The 26,194-nt window shown below is 40.9% G+C and overlaps 1 protein-coding gene across 2 annotated transcripts in view; it reads right to left on the bottom strand.

The window, feature by feature from the left end:
• The window catches only part of syt9b (synaptotagmin IXb), a 43,317-nt gene extending 28,281 nt beyond the window's left edge, over positions 1–15,036 (bottom strand). For both annotated transcript variants that reach the window (XM_044035747.1, XM_044035748.1), the window contains exon 1: positions 14,580–15,036. In XM_044035747.1, the coding sequence (XP_043891682.1) occupies positions 14,580–14,727 (148 nt within the window). In that variant the 5' untranslated portion in view covers positions 14,728–15,036. The remainder of the gene's footprint in view (positions 1–14,579) is intronic.
• Positions 15,037–26,194: the final 11,158 nt, after the last annotated feature.

Below are 26,194 nucleotides of genomic sequence, written 5' to 3'. Positions count from 1 at the left end.
ACCACCACCAAATATTTTCAATAATAATAATAACCAAATAATGAAAAATTATTACCCCCTTTTTTCTGCAGCTCCCAACCCAAACTCACCCACTTGTCCCAGTACTCCGCAACCTGGTACCGGGAAGCCTATTTAAGAGACTGAAACATTGGCTGAGCAGGAGAGAAAATGCAGAGAAAAGTTAAGGGTCACAACAAAAAAAAAACAACATGATCAACTGATCCCCGGACAAGGTTTTACTACTTCAAGGCAGAGGTGCCCGAGACAAGGCATCTGCTAAGACATTGTCTTGCCCTTTAATGTGACGAATGTCAAGATCATAACCCTGAAGAAATAACGACCATCTGACAAGTCTCTGGTTTGGGGATCTAAAGGAACCCAAAAATGTCAGAGGGTTGTGGTCTGTATAAACCACCAGGGGTGCCGTTCCACCAACATATACCTCGAAATGTTCCAGGGCTAAGATGAGTGCTAAGGTTTCCTTCTCAATCACAGAATAGTTTGCCTGATGTTGATTAAACTTTCTGGAAAAGAAGCAAACTGGCCTTAACAACCCCTCATCACCCCCCTGGAGTAGGACGGCACCCGCCCCAACCTGGCTGGCATCTACCTGCAGCACAAATGGTCTGTCGAACTCAGGAGCTGCCAACACAGGAGAAGAACAGAGCAAAGACTTGACATTTTCAAAGGCCTGCTGACACTCAGTAGACCACACAAACTTAACTTTAAACTTTAATAGTTCAGTTAACGGAAACACGACTGTGGAGAAGTTTTTACAGAAACTCCTGTAATAGCCAACCAAACCCAGGAAACGTTGGAGCTCCTTTTTAGTGGTAGGTTGTGGAAATTCAGACACTGCCAGTACTTTTGCCTGTACAGGAACCACATTACCCTGCCCAACCACACGGCCCAGATAAGTTACAGTCGCCCGACCAAACTCACACTTTGCCAGGTTAACTGTTAACTGTGCTTCAGCCAACCTCTCAAACAATGCTTTTATTCTCTGTAAATGAGAATGCCACGTGTCACTGTACAGAACCAAGTCATCCAAATACACTGAACAGCCCTCTAAACCATCTACAACCCGGTTCATAAGCCGCTGAAAAGTGGCCGGAGCATTCTTTAAACCAAAAGGCATAACTGTATAGGAGTAGAGGCCTGATGGAGTCACAAAAGCCGCAATCTCTTTTGCACGTTCTGACAGAGGGACCTGCCAATAACCCTTAAGGAGATCAAATTTGGACACAAACTTGGCTGAACCCACCCTGTCTATGCAGTCGTCCATGCGTGGTAACGGGAATGAATCAGATTTGGTGACAGCATTAACCTTTCTCATATCTGTGCAAAACCGCAGAGTGTTATCTGGTTTTGGCACCAACACACAAGGAGACGCCCAGCTGGAGGAGGACGGTACTGCAATGTCATTTGCCAACATATAATCAATCTCTGCATTCAAATGTTTAAGCTTGACAGGACTTGTGCGGTAAAATCGCTGTCTAATCGGCTGAGCTTCACCCACATCAATATCGTGCTCAATCCAGGTGGTACGGGATGGCACGTCACTAAAAAGCTGTGGAAATTTTCCGATCAGTCCCACCAATTGGACACGCTGTGACTCAGGCAGATGAGCTAATGAAGAGTCCAGGTTGCACAAAGAATCAGAGTTTTTCAATCTGCCACTCACCAAACTGTCATCAGGCTCAGGAACACTGTCTAGTGTTTCGGTTACGCTCCAAGTGTCCACAGCCAGCACTGGACCCACGTCACCCTTTATGGTACCGTCACCTTTCAAACGCTGATAATACGGCTTTAGCAGGTTAACATGGTACAGATGAGAAGACTTTCTTCGACCTGGTGTAGCTATAAGATAATTCAAATCAGAGACTTTTTCTATTACAGTATAAGGGCCAGAAAATTTAGCTTGGAAAGGTGAAATAACCACCGGCGTCAAAGCCAGGACCTGATCCCCAGGACTAAACTCATGGCGCTCTGTACCCCGATCATAATGAGCTTTCATTTTGGTCTGAGACTGCCCCAGTTTCTCTTTAGCCAACATCCCTGCCACAAATAACTTGTGTCGAAACCCATTTACAAAGTCGATCAAATTTCGTGGAGCTTCAGTGGGAACCAACCCCATTTTCAACGCTGTCAGCGGTCCGCACACAGAGTGCCCAAATACCAAGTCATTCGGGCTAAAGCCCGTACTCTCATGCACTGCTTCTCTTGCCGCTAACATTAACCATGGGAGACCTTCCTCCCAGTCCCGATCTAATTCCGTGCAAAATGCACGCAGCAATGACTTAAGCGTTTGATGGAACCTCTCTAATGCGCCTTGGCTTTGCGCATGATATGCAGTGGACCGATTATGGCGAACCCCCAGTGTTTTCAACACCTGAGCAAACATGTGTGAGCAAAAATTAGACCCTCGGTCACTTTGTATGACTTTTGGTATCCCAAACACTGAGATGAACTGAGAAAGTGCTTTAACAACAGATTTAGTGGTGATGGATCTAAGTGGATAAGCAGCAGGGTAACGAGTGCTTTGACACATTACCGTTAACAAATACTTGCAACCTGACTTAGCACTAGGCAATGGACCAACACAGTCTATAATCAGATGCTCAAAGGGCTCACTTACCGCAGGAATAGGCTGCAAAGGTGCGGGTTTTATGCTCTGATTCGGTTTGCCGGTCAGCTGACAGACATGACACGTCTTCACATATGCAGCCACATCCTTCTTGGCACGCGGCCAAAAAAAATGTTTGAGGACATACGAGTAAGTTTTACGCACCCCAAAGTGACCACTTTCATCATGTGCTGTTTTTAAAACTAGCGACCGAAAATCTTGCGGCACCACAACCTGAAACACAGGCTCACCCACAACGTCTCCATCACAAGGTAGCCATTTACGGAGTAAGAGACCATCCTGAACAAAATAGGCTTGAGCTACCTCTTCCATCTGACCACGCAGCAAAACTTGATCCCACAACGTGGACAGCGAAGTGTCAGATTTTTGTGCTTTAACCCACTCATCTTTTGACACAAGTGAGAGCAAATCAAACGGCACTGGTTCTCCAGATACTTTCACCTCTCCAGCAGAGGACACAGACTCACGGCTACTCTGAGCGCGCGTCATGGCACAAACAGGAAAAACCTGCAGCGTTGAACTGTCAGATTCCACCTCTAACGGTTTGGACACAACCACAGGTGACGGAGGACCACTAGGCCAGACTCGGCCGCCACAGACGTCATTCCCCAGAATCATTGAGACACCTGGCAAAGGTAACGCTGGACGTACACCCACAGAAAACACACCTTTAACAAGGTCACAGTCCAACTCCACATCATGTCGCGGCACTGGTACAAAGCCTAGCTCCATACCACGCATCACAATGAAATCACCCGATTGTGTATCATTGGAAAATGGAAGCACCGACTGCACAATGAATGAGTGTCTAGCTCCTGTGTCACGCAAAACTTTAATATTAACGCACTCGTCACTGCCTACCAAGGACACTCGTGCGTCAATAATAAAAGGTTCAAACCCAGACCTGTCACTGTCATCCACAATTACGGCCTTGTTTCGTCCGCTTGTGCACAACATGGCCGGACCTGGGGTAAACGCATTTTTATTTTTTAACAAAGGGCATCGATCTTTCCAATGACCCTCTCCACGGCAAAAATGACACACATTGGAACGTTCAGGGCGCACAAAAGCTGGCGTTCTCTTAGTCGGCGTAGGTTTAAAAAATCTGCGGCGTGTAACGCCGCCATCACTGCCTTCGAACCCCGCTCCTGCACGCATCTCAATGAAACTACTCTTGTGTGTCAAAACAAAATCATCTGCTAACTCGGCCGCTCTAAGTGCTGTAGCTGGATCCCTCTCATTCAAATAGGCAGTTACGCGCTGAGGAACAACATTTTTAAACTGTTCCATTACAATCAGTTCAGACAGATGCTCAAATGTGGTAACTTTTTGTGCGGCACACCAGCGGTGAAAGTGAGTCAATAAGTCACGCACAAATTCAACATTTGTCTGCTTATCCCCTTTAACCCAGTATCTAAACCGTTGGCGATACGCTTCTGGAACCAATTCATATGCTTTAAGGACAGTTGATTTTACAGATGCATATGTTAAACTGTCCTGTGCGCACACAGCCGAATACGCCTCCTGTGCTTTGCCCGTGAGGACACACTGCAACAGGAGAATTTTATCCGCATCTGCCCACTGTTTTGCCTCGGCTACACGCTCAAACAAAATGAAAAAAGTGTCTGGATCCCGCTCATTAAACTTTGGCACAAGGCGCAGACTCGCCGTCAGGTCTCCAGCCTCACGGTCGGCTGCAAACCCTGACGCAACAACAGACGTTCTATTGCGGTCAGAAACCCTCAGTTTAGTCCACTCGACTTCTAATTGCAACTCCAAGAGCTCCCTTTGCTGCTCAAACGAGAGCACACCAGTCTGCCTCACCAACACCGGCTTCATCGAGGCCGCTGCCTCAGCAGGTTCTTTCTGCAACACACCTCTCTCAAACAAAGATAACAAAACAAACATTTTAAGCTCATCTTTAAGCAATCCCTCTTGTAACACTATATCATAGTACTCAGCAATTTCAACCAATTGATCCTTTTTACAGGAGTCCAGAAACACTGCACTGGGCGCTTCATAAAAAGCTGATAAACTGTCCATATTCACCCTCAGAGTCAGATCCTTACTGATAGACACAATTGAGCACACAAAAGTCACCCGGTTAATTCCCCTAACTGCCTAACCCAGATCTTACTAACCTTACCCTAGTCTTCATGCGGTTCTGCAGCGGGCTGATTAAGCACAAAACCTGCGGGACCACATGACCCCACGGAGTGCCCCCGAGAAGGTTGCCAAGGCAACCAACACTAGCCGCTCCCCACAACACTACAAAAAAAACAAACTGACACAATCCCAAAGGAGAAAGTGTCCTTAAGCCTAACGGGAACCACCGGACATGTGCATCGACTCAGTAACTTACCGACCTCTGACTGCTAAAAAGAACTCTCCCTGGCCTGCAAACAAATCAAACAAATTATTTACAATGGACGAGCCCCCATTTGTCAAGACTGGCTCAGATGACTTGACAAAACAACAGCTACAAGAGAGATGCTGGCAATTTAACATTTATTTATAATCAACATAACAAGCTAAACCAAACATAACCTATATCTGTAATCAGGTGAATCAGTTGTAAATGCAGGTGTATGGATGTGTGTGAGTGTTGGATGTGAAACTAAGAACAAAACAATGTGAGCTGCAGGACGCCAGGCTGGAAATGGTGAGAGAGAGAGCACGGCTGGACTGTTGGGCTTTTAAGGCACAGCCCCGCCTCCGTAGTAACTGCACACACCTGTGATGCATAGGCTTGATTGCCTGCCTGATTGCCTGTGTGAAACAAAGAGAAAGGGAGAGAGACACACCTACACAACCCTGGCCACTCGGGGTCGTCACATAATAATAATAATAATAATAAAAACTTAATAATCTAATGACTCATTTTTAAAATACACTTCTACCAGTTCCACCAAAACTGAGACGTGCAGCGCGTGTCACTATACATAATGTTCACCATTGCCACAACATTTAGATTCTCAGAATCATTTAACCGGAGTTTCAGTGTATGACTTTTTCGGTTGTGTGTTTTTTGTTTTTTTTATTAATACATTCTACTGTATTTTATTGTCTAGGCCTATGATGTCATTTTTTATATTTTATTTATCTCTGTCGTACAGCACTTTGTTGTTTTTAAAGAGCTTTATAAATAAAGTTGGATATATAGCACCATTCGCATATATGGAATCACAAAGTGCTTTACATGGCGCTACAAGTAAAATACCAAAAAATACTGATAGTATAGAACAAAGAACAGGAGAACACACAATAAAAAGAATAATATAATGAGAAGTCTAAATAAACGCCTGCGACAACAGTGTCTAGACTTCCACAGTTGACGTGCTACCTTTTTGTGAGTTCTGTTGCAGCAGAGTTCTGGACGACCTAAATGCGGTCAAGTGCCTTCTTATTTAAACCGATAAAAAAGACTATTGCAATAGTCCAGACGTGTGGATATAAAAACCTGAGACACAAGGCGTTTCAATTTAGAAATGAGCAGGGTATGTGACCGGAGACTGTGTGTAGAAAATGAACCAAATAAATCAAGTACATGTGAGGAACACTGGCCTCCTGTAATAGGTCTGCAGCTGGCTTTGCTCGACCTACTTACGCCACGTTATTTTAACGTTGGCGATAATGGTGCGAGCTGCTGGTACTTGGTATAAAAAGACTGAGCTACTGCTCTAGTATAAACGTCTATAGAGGTGAACAGCGTTGTTTCCTGCATTGTTTCCTACAGTTGCCATGGTTGTGTGACATCAGCAGAACTCCCTGCATTTTTCTTTAGTTTTCCACCCTGAGCTTCTCCAAACACTGGACTGCAACAGCCACAAAGACCTTCTCCTCTGCTTCCTTGTCTTTCTTATTATTAAATCTATAGGTCATGATAATAATCATTATATATCACAGTGTAACTTCAGGCGGTTGCCAGCCCTGACTTATTTTATTGTTGGGTTTTATTTCTGTAGCCTCGCTGCGGCCTCATCTCTGTGGTTACATTAGCGGTGACGGGTGGATGCTGAAGTCCCCTCTGCCTCTGAGGAAGGTTCGTTAAAGCTATATCACAGCGTCTGTGTAGTCCCAGAGCAGGACAGACACGGAACAGAGACAGACAAAACACACACAAGATACTCACAACGAGTTTGTTGACTCTCCAGCACGCACACGCTGACAATAACCTGCAATTAAACCTCTGTAAGAGTCGAAACATCAAAGCTAAACGGCTGATTCATTCAGACTGCTGCGATCACACACCAGCTCTCTGTAAATGACTGTTAAGTGCGAGTAAGTCAATAATCTACATAAACACAGGATCACAGAATTTGACCTTGATATATTCATTTGTAGTAGTAGTAAAATGTCTTGGTAAAAAATCATTGAGAAGATTTTGTTCAGAAAAAAAAAGATAAAAATGAAATGTCCATTGACTAAGGACATAGTGGACCAATATTTAGGGAGACAGGTCCAAATCATTGGATCGGACAGATTTCTTTTTTCCTTTCGGCTGATCCGCATATTTAATTTGGTGGAGATTTTTATGCCGGATGTCCGTCCTGACACAACCCTCTCTAGGACCAGCACTAGGACTATGTCCCTGTGGCTTTGGTAAATTTAGAGCATCCAATTAACAATGACTAATAGGGATTGGGTACTTTGCTCAGGGGTACCCCAGCCTTTAACCTTTTAGGCAGGGACTCTAACCGGCAACCCTTTGGTCCCAAGCCAAGTTTGCTTTCTGCTTGGCTGGGTATCAGGCATATAAAAATGTGAAATGTATTGTATGCACTGAAAGACTGACATTTTTGACTGGAGCAGAGTTTTTACCCGAGTCATGTTGTGAGCCATTTATTTCTTACACAGATGGAGAATAACGTCTTTGAAATGGCTACTACTAATGTGTTGTTAACAGCCTCATAGATTTAAAGGTCTTAAATGACTGTATCGGACTAATATCAGTAGATACCTGAGTTTGTGATATCGGTATAGGAGGCCATGTCCTACCAATAACTGCAACATCAAAGGTAATAAATGTGGCCAAAACCAGACTAGGGATTGGATATTGGACAGATAAAAATGTAAAAGCCGGCATTTTAGCCGAGCCGAATCGGACTAATGTTGGTATCGTTAGAAACGCGAGTTTGTGACATCAGTATAAGACACAAAATAGTGGTATCGTCTCATTCCTAAACCAGACTCTCAACCTGTTTTGTCAAACAGTTTTTGAGACCCACCAGAGGTCACAACCCAAATAACCTGGAGGCCACATGAGTCTGGTTCATGAGGAGGCCTAAATGATATCACCATTTTCCTTCGTGATGTAGACGCTTGTGACAATATTTCACATAATGTCAAAATAAGCATTTGCTTTGATACAGGAAGTATTTTTTTTATGATGCAAAATGGATCCATCAGGATCATTTTTTTTATGTGTGGGCTGCATTAAATTGAAAGGGGCACATGTGGCCCCTGGGCTGCGAGTCTCAGACTTCACGCTGCGACAAAGCCAAACAAAAGTAACCATTCTTCAATCATGTTACTCTCGGGAGATTCAAGGCTTTTTTTTTCCACATATTTCCACTTCAGAGTCACTCGAGGCTCATTCATCAAAACAAATCCTCAGATGGTCTGTGCTCAGTTGCAGACCTTGGCCACTTCTCGACTCGACCTCCTGCCTCACGAAAGAAACGGCGACCTTCAGGTCGACACATGTATTTCCACTTGGAAGTTGATGCAGATTTTTCTGTCTCTCTTAAACAACTCAAGCTGTCCTTCCCTCAGCAGGGTGTTTATACAGTGTTTGAGTGGAGATATAATAACATTATCAAACAGAACGATGAGGATAAAAATACCAAGGAAGTATCTTGCTGTAAATAAGTGAGGATTGATGAAGAAAGAACAGACAAAGGAAGCTGGAATTTATAAACTCCATTTCAGCTATGAACTGTGTTAAGAGACAAAGATATTTCCAGGTACAACCAAGTCCATAAAGGTGGCATGGACACACTTTCAGGAGCAGTTGCCACCCTTGGCCTTTACTCACAGATTCCCCCCATGATTCCCTGAGCAATAATAAGTACTTTAGATGGTCAAAGACATAAACTGGTTACAGACTCACACTGAGAAATGTTGTCTTTGAATCACAACCCATCTTTTCTAGTAGAAACTGAAGCCTGTGATATTCTTCCGCATACATGTCACATTGCTGGTATACTCGCGCGTCAGGGTCCTGTAGTCCTGTAGTCCTGTAGTCCAGTTGGCCGGTACAAGTCTGGACACAGGGACTAGAACGCATTCCTACCAGAAGAAGACAACAGTGCTACAGCTCACTCGGACACGTCTTGTTCGAGAGGCTCACAATTGAAAGGCCCGTCAGCCAGGGGTGTCCGGGTGTCAGTCGGTTCGAGGGCCGCCAGTGGGTCGGTAGTTCAGTTCGTTTCTGCACTGCGTGGTTCCAAAATTTGGCAGCCGACGCGTTAATGACGCAATTCACATCCACGTACCCAACGTGCACCCAACATATACCAGGACCTTACGAGAGTGAGCACGTAGTTCGGACGGTAAACCGAGAGCTCCGTCTTTCGGCTGGTTGAGCGTCCGCATCACTGCAGATGCTGCCCCCGATCCGCCTGTTGATCTCCCGCTCCGTCCTTCCCTCGCTTGTGAACGAGACCCAAACCCATCACAAAATGGGATTGATTGATTGATTGATTGATGATTGAAGTCGCTAACAGACAGATAAACAAACAGCTAAAACCACACTGATTAAAACACTGGAGGTGCTAGTTACCAAGCTAATTACCTCCTTTTTGAAGGTCATTTGTTTTGTCAGTGACTGAAAATCTGTTTTTCTGTTCCTTGTATCTGTTGAATAAAGGCTGAAGTGAGTCAACAATAGGGCATTTTAAGCTGATGAACTCCTCCTCCTCTTCCTCTGAGGAGATCAGCGCTGAGTGCAGTTCAATACGCTGCAACAACGAGTCAATAAGAGAGGTGAAAAGTCGTGGGAGTGCAGGTCTGAGGGGAGGAACAGGTACAAGCGTCCGAGGCGAGGAGAAAACACGAGGAGACAAAGACGTGTTGTGTGGAAATTTCAAATTATTGGACGAGAGGAGCCATTAACTTTATTGGGCCCACTCAAGGGTATCACCTGGGGCTTGAAGATTTCTAAAGCAAATATCCAATAATGTTATATTGCCTGGCAACAATACTTCCAAAATGCAATCAAGGGTGTAATGAAACCTATTTCCCCAAACATTTATTCAATCCCTGGTTTTTTTTCTTCTCTTTGCCGTTTTGCTGCCAGCTACGAGTCAAAGAGAACGGAAATGTAACTTTATCGTGTAACTGTGGGAGAAAAACAAGCTTCAGACATTTAAATAATCTGGATGGACTGGTATTAAATATTAAACAAGCTGATAGTAGATACAGGATGATTGTTGTTGTGATTTGTTTGTACAATTTTCTCAACTGTGTAGTAAGAAATGATTACATGTATTAAACTCTCATGGTCTGTCTCAACAATCAGCGTTTAGTGCCAAACATCTTCAAACTAAAATAGCATTTGGAAACAATGCAATGTCTTGTTGCGTTTTTAATAGTTTTGTGTTTCTTAACAAAACATCTTTCACTTTACATTTAAATACAAACAGTTGTTGATATATTTGTGGTAATTTAATGCTCCATCACATTATTACCGTGGACGCTGACGTTTCAATTTCAAAATGTGCATAATTGGCACAATTGTCACATCAATCATCACACATTGATCCTTCTTTTTATAGAGCAATTATTTGCTCTAAATGAAAAAAAAAACGTACTGAGAAGGAGCCTAACAAACATTTTTGTTTTATATGTGTCCATATACATAATAAACTAAATATTAAGTACACAAAAGTTTAGTTTTAATAACTGAACAGCATTTTTAAGAGACCTAAGACATTTAAACTTACATCAATAAGTATTACTTACTTAATAAATGGTCGATTAGTAAATGTGTATATAGCATGTTTATATTTAACAGATGTGTGTATATATGTACATACATATGTATAATGTGTATATATACCCATACTGTACATATGTGTATATCTATATTTACTATATGTCATTAAAGTAGTTAAAAATGTCGGCAAAAAAATTAGGTGCGTGAAAAATTCTATTTATTTAGCAAAAATAGAAGTTGTTTTTTTATCAGTGTGAGTCGTTGTTTTTAGTTGAAACCACCATGTTTTCTGTACCTTTTAATTCATTGTTGTTTGTGTGTGTGTGTGTGTGTGTGTGTGTGTGTGCGCGCGCATTTGGAGCAGTAACAGGAGGAAGTGGGTCACTGCACCTCAGGGGGAACCCAGTGTGTTGGCTTTCATCATACATGTTTAATGATGAAACCTAACGTATTTAAACGCAACATACATGATAAACATATACACACACACACACACACACATGAAGAAGAGGAAGAAGAAATTCACAAACATGTATATGTGCACTGCTGATCATGTACACATGTCAGATATTATCTAAGAGCCTTAATGCTTTACAAGATGCATGTGCACGATATTCTCCAAGGCCGGAGATACATACGTGTCAAACATACACAGAAACAATGTGTATAAGTGTATACAGTATGAATGTATGAATGTATGAATGTATGAATGCATATGTTGAGATCTGTCTAAGTGAAGAAAACAAAATTTATGGCGTATGGATTTTTGTATTCCACGAGGAATGATGACGATATATATCCTAATCGATATTTTTGAAAAATGAAGCTTTATTCAAATAAGTTTATATTACAGAGACGGAAAAAAAGAAAAGTTATCAAAAATTACGATGATAGACAGTGACAGTGAATGCAAGCTCAAGAGAACTTTGGACTATGACATTAGCGCTTTATTTTGAAATTTTCACTCACTCTGGGACAAAAAACAACAACATTTAAGGGCTCCCGAAATGCCAATTCCATGTGGGCAAAAATCCAAACAGTATCTTTAGAGTTTAAAACACTTACTAAAATTGCAATTTAAACTTATAGAGCATTGGTCGCCAAAACACTCGCTCCCAGCGTTACACTGTGTTCATGCTAACACACATAACTCCCCAGCTTTTATCTTTATAAATATTAAACCTAGTCGACTTACAGTAGCATTTCAACAAGAGGCGACGTTTGAAAATCACACGACAAGAGGCGACAATAACAATCTAAAAAAAAAGCCTATATCAATAATAATAATAATAATAAGACAGCGTTAGCTAACCTTGGCTGAAGCTCCAGCACTATTTGTTTCCCTGTCGAGAAGTAAAAGTCCACACTGTCTTCACCTTCCTCACCATTTTCACTCATTCATATTTTAATGCATCTCCCCCGCTGCAGACTCTTGTTGTTCCCTTTTTGTCTGTTATAAAATTGCCATGACGTGTCATCAGAGATTAAAGAGACGCAATAAAAGTTAAATATCGACGGAGGACATCAGGGGTGTCAAACTGTGTCTAGTGTTCAGTAGTAGGTGGGCTTACAATAACAACACAATATTTCATCATGATAAATATTCAAAGTAAAAGTAATAAATCAGCTGTGCAGGAAGTTGGTGAGTCATGTTTTCATGATGAGGCCCACACACCGCCACTTTATATATTCACAATTCAAATTTCATTTGTGAGCCACAAACTTGTTTTTGTTTTGTGTTAAGTTTGTGGTGTGGCTTGTTGCGTCGCTCGCTGTCACGCACAAAAAAGCCTCAGTAACCATCTCAAAAACATCTCAACCAGAGGAGAAGGATACTGGACAGATAAAAATGGATCTGCTAAATCTGCTAAAATCCAATATGTCGCATGCTTCACTATGCACAGACTGTAAAAATGTAATTTTGTCATTAAGTCACGTTTGGGCCGTTCATTTCTTCTGAGACACAGTTTGAGAATTTTGTCTTTGAAATGGCTCGGAACAACTGTGTTGTGAACAGCTTCATACGTTCATAAATGCTCTACAATGACTGAATCTGACGAATATTGGTACCGATACTAGTAGATACTTGAGTTTGTGGTATTGTCCCAACCCTAGCTTTGGTGTCACGTTAGCTGTGTTCAGAGACATCTGAGAGACCAGACTTCAATCTGGTCACAGAGTGTCTCCACCTCCTGAAGTGGTTTCATAGGTGGGATAACCGTCCGTCCTCACTAGCTTGATTACTGCAAAGACCTGCTACCCGACCTGTGCTGGACGTGTCTGGTCTTCAGATGTCACCCTCTCTGTTCACTGAGCTCCACTGGCTACCCTTCAAATCATTAATGCTAGCCTACAAAGTGTTCCATGTGTCTGTTCCCACCCACTTAAATGTTCTCCTAGAGGCTTATGTTACCCCTCGACTACTCCGTTCATCAAAGGATTGTCGTCTGGCGATGCCAACCCCCCCCGCACAAGACAATCCAGACTCCTTTCGTGCGTCGTTGCACGCTGGTGGACCGAGCGCTACCAGAACAGGGGGCGTCCCTGTCTATCTTCAAGAAGCTCTTGAAGAGCCAGATCTTCCAAGAGCATCTTCTGTCCTAGCACTTACCTTTACCCCCTCCTTCTGCACTTGGATCAGTCCACTATCTAGTGGAGTTCTTTCCAAGACTACTTCTATTTTAGCTAATTCCTCTTTTGTAAGCCGCTTTGGATGGAAGCGTGTGCTAAATGCTGAAAGGCTTAAATAAAAGATGTAAATATCCGATGACAGAAAACAGCATTTTAATGCCAGGTGTAAGAGGAGGCCATAAATATTAACCAAATACTTTGAGTGTTTCTAAATATAAAAGAGGGCAGGTACAAGTGAACCTCTTTGTTTCTGTCCTTCAGAAAAATCCCACGCACTCTATGAGTCTCAAGTCATTTCCTATGCTAATTTACGTTCTGATGTTTAGCTGTTAAATTACTGCAACTTTTCTGGGGAAATTCAGCAGCAAAGAATCAGATTATTTTACAGTTAAGATGATTTCATTCATATGGTTGTTTGTTTTTTTCCCTCAATGCTGAAAAGCGTTGAGCCAAGTCAAGCTTTTAAAATAACTGGTGATATCATTGGTCTGCAAAGTGCTGGGAGAGCTGGGGCATATGGGGTGGGGCTCGCTCTCTCTCTCAAACACGCACACACACACACACACGCACACACACACACACACACACGCACACACACACACACACACACACATAAATCCACTCCAGTCTGTGGAAGGAGACAAATGTTGCAACTTAAGTTTTACCATCGACAAAATAGCCGTGCAACAAGTTCATACGTTCACACTTTCACTTTGATTCCTAAAATCTAATCAATTTTGAGGACTTGCGCTGTACCACGACCAAGACCAAGACCACGACCAAGACCAAGTCAAGACCAAGACTAGACTTGTAATGAGACCAAGACCAAGGCATGACAAGATTAAGTCAAGACCAAGACACCAGGTTTGTACCGAGACCAAGACCACAGTAGCAAGACCATGTCAAGACCAAGACCATGGCAGAGCAAAACTAAGTCAAGACAAAGACCAAGATCAGACTTCTACGGAGACCAAGACCAAGGCGGCAAGACCAGGTTCAGACCAACACCAGACTTGTCCCAAGACCACAGAAGCAAGACCAGCTTAATACCAAGAAAAACAAACTTGTCTCATATCAAGACCAAGGCACGACGAGATTAATTCAAGCCCAAGACCAGACTTGTACCGAGACCAAGACCAAGTCAAGACCACGGCATGTAAAGTAGTGTATGTTGGTCTTTTACTCTGGTCTTGTTAATGTGGTCCTGACAACATCACTAAATCTAATAAAGGATCTGTTTAAATATGACATGGTTTATATAAAACAAGTTTGAAATGTCATTTTTTATAGTGCTGACACTGAACCTACAGTTCCTGAATCAGACTGAAACCTTCCGTGCTCCAGAGGATTGTTGAGACTGACCTGAGTCCGTGTAGCGCGGTCTCGCCAGGTCCCTGAAGTAGTAGATGAAGTCCAGGCAGTTGTCGTCCTGCACTTCTCCTCTGGAGCAAAGGTCCGAGAGCAGCTCCAGCGCCTTTCGACAAATCTCATCCTCTCTTTCTGCGGGCATTGCCCTCCAGCATCCTTCTGACTCCGGCTGATCCCCCAACACCTCACACACACACACACACACACACACACACTCCCTGCGTAAAGGCGCACGAGAAGCACCGCGGCTCCGCCCCGCTACAGCCGTGGAAAGGTCCGACGCGCTCGACGCTTCCGCGAAATCCCCCTGAAATCCGCTTCAAGTCAAGAGTTTTGCAGAAGCTCAAAGAAGTTTTCCGCGGGTTTTTAAAAATCCACACTCGCGCGTTTTGTGACGTAAACCTTGTTGTTTTTTCCTCCTCCTCCTCCTCCTTTTTGTTTATTTGTTTGGCAGCAGCTGATTCAGCAGCAGCAGCAGCAGCAGCAGCAGCGCAGTCCAGGTCCGTCACTGACTGCGATCACTTATTTTTCAGTGCACTGGAAAGAAGAAGAGACAGACAGGAAGTTCTGCCTCCATCAGCCTCCTCCTCCTCCCTCCTCCTCCTCCTCTCATCAGCATCAGCAGCTTCAGCTCTCCTCCTCCTCCTCCCTCCTGAGAGTCCCTCGACATTTCTGAGCTTCATCACCTTCTCGAGATGATGGAAATGTCATGGAGTCCCTCTGCCTCTCCCCCAACACCTCCTCCTCCTCCTCCTCCTCCATTTTCTCATTTTGTCTAATGAGTAATGGCAAACATCTGATTGCGCTCACCGGGTGAACACATGAGGACTGATGAAGTGATGCATCCACATGCTGCTGCTGCTGCACCTGAGAGGGCCTTCACACAGCAGCCTGACCTTTTACTGATGGAAGTAATGAAGAATAGATAAATGTCACATTAAAGCCCGGATGAGAGAGAGTGCTAATAAAGGTCTCTCTCTCTCTCTCTCTCTCTCTCTCCCTCTCTCTCCCTCTCTCTCCCTGTGTGTGTGTGTGAAGTATTAGGAGAAAGTGTTTAAATCCTCTTTCACACTCAAATTAGCAGGAATATTCTGGGATTTGTGAACTTGAGTAAACCTTCTAAAAATAGGACAACTGCACACTGTGTTTCTTAGTTTTTCACTCGCACATCATGAGCCGCGCATGCTTTGCCCAATCCCCGCCCGCCTGACGTACGGTGGCCCTGACAGTTCAAATCGCCAACACACAACACAAAGTGGAGAGCCCTGGAAGTGATACTATCATCTCCCCCTGCACTTCCCCTGAACACCGTCCAGAAGCAGAGCAGGAAAGTTGACACACGTGGGAAAACAAGCCTTGCAATATCGAGGCCGACGACCTGGACTCTTCAGAATCGGGAGGTTTTGCCCGAGCCAGGTACCGACTGTAAGATCTACGCAGTGATAATGGTATTTTAGACGTTCATCGTGGCAGAGAAAACATCGGAGTGAACATCGGAGCGAAACAAAACTGAAAATATTTATCAATATACACGGTTACTATGGCAATGGCATGTGATCAAATAAATATACTTTTTGCAATAACAAAAAAAGAGAAAACATGCAGACCAAAATATCGAAAGAAATTCCCTTTTTTATTGAAGAAATGTTTGAACAGAGACTGAAATGGTTTGACTCTACATTTTGACCTGAGGTCAGAGGTCAAGAACTGATCACTGTCGGTGTCTGACCTGTTTCTCCGTGGTGTGCAACTAAATCACTGATGTAAGCCTTGTACTGGTCAGTCAGGGGTCAGAGGTGAGGTCTGCTGCTTCCAGGTAACCATGACAACCAGATGGAGATTTATTTTTTGCCTGTAATGTTTGGGGATTTTTTAATGCTCTGAGACGGACGTTGAGCAGTCATGTCTCTTTGTTTGGACCTGGAACTAAAAGCAGCGCTGGTATGACTCGACCACGATGTCATTCTTTCATTCTTTCATTCTTTCATTCTTTCATTCTTTCATTCATTCACTGCAGACGAGGACTTTACAATGAAAACCGAATGATTTACACAAATATTCACTCACAGAGACACTGAATAACATTCATGTTGAGAACCTAATAACGTTGGATACTGCAAATTCTGAATATCTTGACTGTCTCTGTAAACCTGGAAGGTCACATATGCTCTTATTTAATTATGTTTTCTTGGTCTCTTATTAATAACTAACTATAAATCAACACACAAGATTATTGGGTCAAATATTTCTTAACATGTTTATTTTATGCTGCAAAAACTCAAGAATCTGTCCATCACATTGACAAAAATGTTTTTTTTAAATTAATCACATTATACTTTTTTTTTTTATGTCCAAATTTGAGCCCCAAAGTCAGAAATTAATCAAGCATAACATTCAACTGCTAAAACTATTTTTTCTTTTCAGGACTGCAAGTAAAAAAATATAATTTGACAAAAAAAAACAAATGGTGCATTTGAAAAGTCATGGGTAACAACAATAATCTTTTTTTAAGCATTAAAATATATATATATATTTTTTTAATTTATTTAAAAATATAATTTCTCTTAAAGAGTTTCTACATAAACATAAAAAGTTATTTTGATAATTGTTAATTTTGGGTAATTTAGGGCTTTGAGTGCTGGTCTAATAAATGTGTTAAGCCCTGTATATATTATTCTATTCATCATGTTAATAATAATTCATATTTGTCCTGGTGTTTATGGTACAAGAGAATTTTATCTTCAGGTTATTTGGATCTTACTTACCGTAATGCTACTTTATTTATTACAGTGAAAACCACTGTAAACCTATTTCATGTTAAGATTTGTACTTTTATTAATATCAAAAGTAGCAATATTCCGTTTTTAACCACCTTTTACTGTAAAAAAAATAAATAAAAGTGTATTCATGTTAATTATACAGTGTTTTTACTATTTTAAGAGGTGTAAAACTGTAAAACCAATACTACTGCTCATACAATTTCATTATTAGTTTTTTACTTTAATGATACAGTAAAACGGTGTATTTTTGATTCATGGTAAATGCTTTTATTCAACTGTAAAATACTGAACAAAATTCCACAATTTTATCATAAAATCAACAATATTGAGTGTTTTTACTTCCCTTTTTAGACCATGAAACTAAATGTTTTGTTTATAATACGGCTAAACAGTGTTTGTTAAAATTCATCATTGAAAACACTGAAAAAAATTCCAGAATTTAGTGTGAAATCGACAAAACTAAACCCTATTACATAACTAAATATATTCTTATGTTAACGATACAATTAAACGGGGTATTCAGAGCCAAACTGGAACTCTTATTGTGAAATTAACAGTATTTATATCCTGTTACTGTCGCAAAACACATGTACCATATTTTTCACGGTGATTTACCATAAAATCTGGGTTTTTTTTTACAGTATACAAAACTGCAGACCTTATTGTTATTTTATTTTTATCACCTCTCACAGCCTCACGGTCCACAGAGGATTCTCACTGACAAACATTATCTCAACAAATACACACACACACAAAAAAGCTGTTGTAAATAAAAAAGTTGTAATTCAGAGACGACCCTCTGAACAGATAGGCCCTACGGGTATTTCCTTTATCGTGTTACCACTGTCGCCTAGCAACAGAGATGCAGATGAATGTGGTACAGATCAATAATGGAATGTCATTTGAATAAATGAATGAATGAAAAAAACAAATAAATAGAATAAATTCTCAGGTTATTTGAAGTGTGTTTGTACGTGATACTGACAGGAGGAAAAATAATGTTTAGCCCCGACACAAAATGACTCATCCAATAAATTCTACACCAGATTAAGTTTGTAATACTGAAATAAATCATTGTACTTCTGCATTGGTATGAATCTCAGAAGAATGGCCTTGTGTAAGACATAAATATGGTGTCAGACGGTTAAAAGTTACAAAACAATAGACAATGCATTTATTGTGGTTTTACTAGTTTAAAATATACAGTATATAGCAATGATGCAACAACAATTAAAATAAACTATAATACATGATTACATTATGTTATCATTAAATAATGAAGTAAAAATTAAATAAAACATGACAATGAAAGTCAAATAATTGGTAATCGTTGCAAATGCTCAAAAGACATTATTAAATAAAAAAAAAGAAATACTGCAATAAAAAATAAAGAGCTGGAACTGTAGCAAGATACAAAATGGTTAAAGAAAAATCTGTATGAAAAATCTGTATTTAGAACTTCTGTCTGAAAACTATGTAAAATGAACAAAAGGCTATTAAGATACTATGATGTGCTCCATGGAGAACCCTGGTGGTGACAGGGGGCCTAAGCAGGCGTAGTTTAGTTTGTTGTTTATGCCTTGGATTGGCTCTAAAATGCCCAACGCTGAACTCAAACCTAATTCTAACCCTGATCCTAAAACCTGAATCTGACAAGCCATGTTAGGGCGTGACAGAAAGTGAGGACCTGCCAAAATGTCCTCATGTTCACAACATGTCCCCACTTATTGATGAAAGTTTAATGGTCCTCACAAAGATGTTTGTACAAGTGTACACACACACACACACACAAACTCAAATCATAGTCCTAAACTTAACCAGTTCCTCACAAATGAGACCCTGGCTCATTATGACCAGGTTTTGGTCTCCATGAGGACTACTGGTCCTGATAAGGTCAGTGTTTATGCCAGACAAATGAGACTTACATCTAACCTAAACCTGAACATATCCAGCTTAGATAGATGCTAGATGTCCAACATATCTAGCTTAGATAGATGCTAGGTGGCTAACACATCTTGCTTAGATAGATGCTCGTTATCTCGCTTAGATTAAATGCTAGATGGCTAATACATCTAGCTTACATTAAATTCTAGTTATCTCAAACACCTAGCTTAGATAGCATTGGCTAACTATAGTTAAGAGAGAGAGAAGTTGGGTTACAGTCTGACCAAAAGAGGTCGCTAATTCTCAAACACTGGACCTATAATGGATAATTATACATCCATGACGTGTGTGTGTGTGAGTGTGTGTGTGTGTGTGTGTGTGTGTGTGTGTGTGTGCGTGCGTGTTGGATTGATTTACCGTTGTGAAGGAGGGAGGATGTGGTCGGGCCAGGATCCAGTGCAGCTGTCTCAGGGGAACAGGAGGCATCTGTTCTGCCTCCACATCGGTCGCTCTGTTCTGTTCTTTTAAAAAAGCAGCATACACTCACACATGAACCACTGACTCAGGTTAAAGGGCTAGTCTGGCTAATGTCACAAGAAAAATAACGTAAACCATGTAGAATAAACACACCTTAAAACAGAATGACGATCTTTAAAACATTTACACTGGTAGAGATTATTTTAGGCTTTTGCCACATCCCCATTCATCCACTTTATGGCTGAATGTATTTCTGCTTGTCACATACACAGACCCTCGTCATCAAGTTTTGGCACATTTGATTGAGTAAACTGTGGTTTTGGTTGAGATTTTGCCTCATTACACTAAAAATCTTAGCTTCACCAACTGTTTTCATGGGCATGGGTTTATCTCTAAGTTTGTCCTTCTGTGTGTCTGAATGTGTTTTGGATCAATTTGAATGTATTGGGATAAATCACCCAGGTATGCTCCCATAACCTTTGGTATGGGTATGCAGGATCCGACTCTCTACCAAGTTTTGTTTGACAGCCATTTCAATCTAAACATTGTTTAGTCCCATTGAAAGCCTTGGTGGACGCGTGTTTGCTCCACCTGTCAGTGAGAAATCTGCCTCATATATTTGTGAACTACATCAAAAAAACATTTTTTAAAATGTCATTCAGATTAGTTGTGTAGTAATGTTATTTGTGAGAGATGTTTCTGGAGCCAGTAAACACAGATTAGAGAAACACAGAGCTGACGTGAGTCCTGAGAGCGTATCGATTTCTGCCACTGCTCAGTCTTAAATTACATCTTGTGCACAATAAAAGCAGCTATTAAAGGTCTGTGCATTTCTGCGGTGCCTCAAAACACTGAAAAAACACCAAACCTGTGTCAACAGTGTCAAGAGGTTTTGGTTTACCGACATCAACACTTCACTAACCTCACTCATTTATGTTCAAAATGTCCACAGGAGGAGGCGAGGTTAGATATGGAGACAACAAAGATGGAATGGGAAAGGAAACGGAGGAGTTAAAGGTACTTTTCCCATCATTAACTGTATGTTTGTAACATCTGTATGTTTTTTTTTGTGATTAACTGAATTTAAGCTGCGTTGTTAACCTTTAGTTAGCCAGCACATGCTGTTTATCTGGCACATCTATCTAAGCTAGATGCCAACGCATCTAGATAACTAGCATCTATCTAAACTAGATGCTAACACATCTAGCTTAAATAGATGCTAGTTATCTAGCATATCTATCTAAACTAGATGCTAACACATCTAGCTTAAATAGACGCTAGTTATCTAGCACATCTAGCTTTGATAAATGCTATTTATTTAGCTCATCTATCTAAACTAGATGCTAACACATCTAGCTTAAATAGATGCTAGTTATCTAGCTCATCTATCTAGATTAGATGCTTACACATCTAGCTTAAATAGATGCTAGTTATCTAGCTCATCTATCGAAACTAGATGCTAACACATCTAACTGAAATAGATGCTAGTTATCTAGCACATCTATCTAAACTAGATGCTAACACATCTAGCTTACACAGATGGTAGTTATCTAGCACATCTATCTAAACTAGATGCTAACACACCTATCTTAAATAGATGCTAGTTATCTAGCACATCTATCTAAACTAGATGCTAACACATCTAGCTTTGAGAAATGCTAGTTATCTAGTACATGTAGTTTTGATAGATGCTAGTTGGCAAGCACATCTAGCTTAGATAGAAACATGTAATGTAATGCAAAAAAAAGTACCTTAAATTAATTTTGGGAATTTGTGAAATTTGGAAATACTGTAGGTCACAGTTCAAAGTTTTCATGAACAAAATGAGAACAAAAACGCAATTTGTGACACAATTATCACTACTCCTGTTTTTGGGTTTTTAAATATGCGATATAGAATTTATAATAACTTCAACTCAACAACAGAAAAGAAGACGAAAAGGCTGAAAACACACAAACCCAGGAAGTCCATATAAGGAGTTGTGTATTATTTCCACGGCAATTTATCAAGGGTGCGTCTACGGCACTGATCCGTGCCGTGTGATCACTGAGGGGTTAAAGGGCACCGTGGAAACGATCATGTACACAGATAACACACTGGAAACAAAGCTCTTGATCTGAATCAATCTCAATAAATGAAGCAGACGCGTGTGGAAACTCCGCCGTCATATAAAAGGTCCCGCACTGGCCGTTCTTCACCCACACACTTTAATGAAGAGTCAAAACCTCAACATAAAGAAAAGATAAACACACTCAGCTGTTTGCTTCATAACGCTGCCCATCGAGAAAATCGATGAAATGAATGTGGGCAGGTGGGGTCGTGCTCATGTCCACTCTACATACTAATTGAATAGAACATGGCAGCTGTGTGGTCTCAGACGCCCAAGTCAGTTTTCTCCTGATCTTGTTTTGGTGCTTATTTATTTGCTTATTTCCTCTCCATCTTCATGTTTTGTCACCGCAGGTCAAACAGAGACAAGAGAACAGGACGAGAGGACAGCCAGTGAAGGAAGGAAGGAGCCAGGGAGGGATGGAGGAGAACAGGGACGCATGTGTTGAGAGGAAGACAGGGGTCAGGGTCTCTGTGGACAAAGGAGTGAGTGTTTGAAGGCCTTTGCATTTTTTGTGGATGTAGATGAGAGAGAAATACACAAACACACAGCGTTGGAGCTTTTAATAAACATCGACAGACCCTTGTTGACAAGGTTTTAAATGACCTCTGACCCCTGAGATGAGTGAGGTACTTGGCCAGGGACACTCGTCTCCCACACCAACGTCCATAGAGATATTCACCAATTTTAGCTCATGAAGACACATGCAGCTGCTGGTCCACTGCTGCCTCATTCCATGCGTTTGTGTCACATCTGTGAATCCCAACGAGGAAATTCAAACACAGAATTCCAGAAAAATAAAGTATGTGAATGAAATGACAGAGGCAGCAGTGGATCGACAACTCCACTGTGGAGCCACAGTGCCTCCATGTAAAATCCATTATTTTCTCTATGTGATTTGGTGCAGAGAGTGAGAGGTTTTTCTAATGCCTATTGACACACGGTAGCCAAGAATGAACTTCATGGGTTCTATAAAAAAACAGTGAGGCTCTGTTTGTTTGTTTGTTTTAAAAGTACCAGCTCTCGGGGCTTAAACACAACATCCAGAACAATAATGTGTTTCTTCTCACCTTGACACGACCATGGAAACGGCCACTGAGAGATAAAGTTTAAAAGAAAGCACGTTTTAATGAGCCTCCCACCGCTGGTGCCTTCCAGCTATCTTTTAAAAAAAGTGAAGTTTGTGAGCTTCATGGCAACAGATTTGTTTTTTTCTCTGCAGAGAATTTAGAACAAAGACTAAAGAACCACACGACACTCGATGTCTTTATGCTTTTATTATTCATTTTAAGGAAGATTTCATATAATTGAAACATGAACTTATTTTATATTTGACAAAAGGTGATGATAAAGGGTGTATTGCACTGTTTCACCAGTAGGTAGCGATCTGTTTTATCTGTTTATGTCACAATAATGGTCTTGGTCTTGGTCCTGGTTACCATTGGTTACCTGCAGCTAACCAGGCGAGAAGTCGTTAGTTGAGTTTAAATGTCAAAGTTCTGAGATAACGTGTAAAAAAATGCATGTTAATTCTGAGAAAAAAAGTCTCAGTTCTGAGAAAAAAGCCTTACTTCTGAGATTAAATGTCAAACTTCTGAGAAAAAAGCCTTAATTCTGAGATTAAATGTCAGGATTCTGAGAACAAAGTGTGAATTCTAAGATTAAATCTCAGGATTCTGAGATTAACGTAAAAATTCTGAGATTACATGCAAAAAAAAAGGAGCAAAAAGTCTGAATCCTGAAATTAAAGTCTGAATCCTGAGATTAAAGTGTCAATTCTGAGAAAAAAGCCTTAATTCTGAGATTAAATGTCAAACTTCTGAGAAAATAGCCTTAATTCTGAGATTAAATGTCAAATTTCTGAGAACAAAATGTGAATTCTAAGATTAAATGTCAGGATTCTGAGATTAATGTCAAAATTCTGAGATTACATGTAAATGAGACAAAAAAAGTAAAAAGAATCACAATCACATAAAACAAAACATGGTTCACCGTACACTGGACCTGGGATTAAGCTCCTTCTTTACAGTCATTTTAGGACCGAGAGAATTCTTCAGTCTGATCCTATTAAGTTAAGTTAACCAGAATACATGGTAGCATGTATCTGATGGTAACCGTTTACATCCTCTGTAGAGAAGATTATTAAGGTCTGAGACAAAATTATAATCTAATCTTAACATGTCACTGTGGTAATCTGATATAAATACTTCCAAATACACTGATTCTCTAGTTTTTGACTTGATCTCGCATCTTGTTTTTCCTGACAAACGTGAGGGGAAACGGAACTTCCTTTAAAGTATCGATCCATGTACAATGGAGCAGAGCAACAGTTTCCTCCCATGTATCATTCGCTGCTAAATTACCCTTGAATAATGCAACAGTGCAGTTAATGAGCATGGGGGGGGGCATTAATATGGCACACGGTTCAGGGAGGACAGTGCAGAGCAGCAGCGTCCGGGTGATCGATGCATCGATGTCTCTCAGTCAAAGTGGATTTGCCTACTCGATATGAGCTGATGCATTTATGACACGGAGCAGGCGGATATTATTATGGTCTGCCATGAAACCCAGCTTCTGTGGTCGTAAAAAAACTGAGTCACAAAGCTGAGTTAAACCACTCACAACCGTTGTAATTACACAGCCTTTAAAAGACCTTTATTTCCTAAATTTAAAATGAAAAGCACGAAAGGCCATTACCACCGACGTTAGAAAATAAACCTGGCTCACAATTAAAGTTTATAGGGGAGAGTCAATCAGGGGACTTTAAACACAGAGTTCACATCTTGTAAAGGTCAGCGGGTCCACTGGGAGGAAAACTAATCAGGCGGATTATACTGGGTTTGTAAAGCTACTTAGAAAAAGGATTGATTTTACTGTTTGAAAAACTTTGAAAACGGAGGCAACCGAGCCTTTTCCAGAGTGAGTGAAGATCAGTGAGTGAATGAATGAACAATTCAGGAAGCGTGATAATAATGTGCATCTGAAACAAGGAAACAAGTCTTAATTCTGACATAAAATGTCACAATTCTGAGATTAGATGTCAAAATTCTGAGCAAAAAGTCTTAATTCTGAGATTTAATGTCTGAATTCTGAGATTAAATGTAAAATATTGGAGCAAAAAAGTCTTAATTCTGAGTTTAAAAAGTCTTATTTCCAAGATTAAAGTATTCATTTTGAGACAAAGTCTTAATTCTGAGTAAAAAAGTCTTATTTCCAAGATTAAAGTATTCATTTTGAGACAAAGTCTTAATTCTGAGTAAAAAAGTCTTATTTCTAAGCTGGCCATTGATTCAATAACGTAAGTGCTCCGGGCCTGCGGGGGGCGCTGTCGTGCAGCTCTACGGTCGGCTGTTAAGATACTCGGGGACTGATTCATTCTTACTTTATTAAAACACCTGGGATAAAAGTTCTCCTCCTGTATGATCAGTGTTTTCATTCATCAGGAGTTCGCGCTGGGCGTGAGTGGTAAAGCCGTCGTCACGTGACCGTGCTAGGTGGTCTAATCTCGATTATGAAGTGTCATGGAAACGTGCCATTTGAACCGATACCTCACATCATGATGTAGCTTAAGAGCTTTCTTCTCTTATCCCCGTGCAGCTCATGTCATGGGGCAGAAGAACACTTGACCCTGTGGACATTTTACTTGAGTCATCCTCCAAGCGATGGATATTCACCCGGGTGTCTGCATGAAATGACCTTCAGCACAATCAAAGGCCATCAATGCTTCCTTTTATAGCCCCGACAGAAGTCTGATTTGGACAATAGCCACGACATATCAATACAAATCGCTATCGAACCACTTGTCTGCTTACGTCTTGTGCTTGCGTGTGTGTGTGTGACGAATGCAACAATTATTGCTCACTTAAATAACTGCAATGTCATACTGTAAATATTGAAATGAAATCTCAGTGAAAAATAACCAGATTATTCATTAAAAATAAACTGGAGGACCTATTTTCTGGGAAAAGCTGCAGCTCTTCTCGATGTGATCTCCACAGTCTGACACACCCCTCTAACTGAAAGCTCCTCTCTTTTTTTTTTACATGGCTTAGAGTGAATTTATAATGTAATCAGAGGGAGGATTTGAATCAAATTTTCCCATTAGCCATTCCCCCGACTGATCCGAGACATCTGCTTTGAATCCGGCCTAACACAACAGAACTATCAGTGAACTGAGTCTCCTCTGTCCATGTCTTCCTGTCCTGTCTTTGCTCTCCTTCGTGATCATCTGCTCTTTGTACTTTCCCTCATTAGGTCTTGGACTCAGCTTAACGTGGACATGTTTATGGATTATAATGAGGGGAAATATGTATTACTATGAAGAAACACTAAAATAACATGTCATTATGTTTTGTTGT

The sequence above is a fragment of the Solea senegalensis genome, linkage group LG10 (genome assembly GCF_019176455.1).
Source record: "Solea senegalensis isolate Sse05_10M linkage group LG10, IFAPA_SoseM_1, whole genome shotgun sequence".
Classification (NCBI taxonomy): domain Eukaryota; kingdom Metazoa; phylum Chordata; class Actinopteri; order Pleuronectiformes; family Soleidae; genus Solea; species Solea senegalensis.
This window is presented reverse-complemented; position numbering and strand designations above follow the sequence as displayed.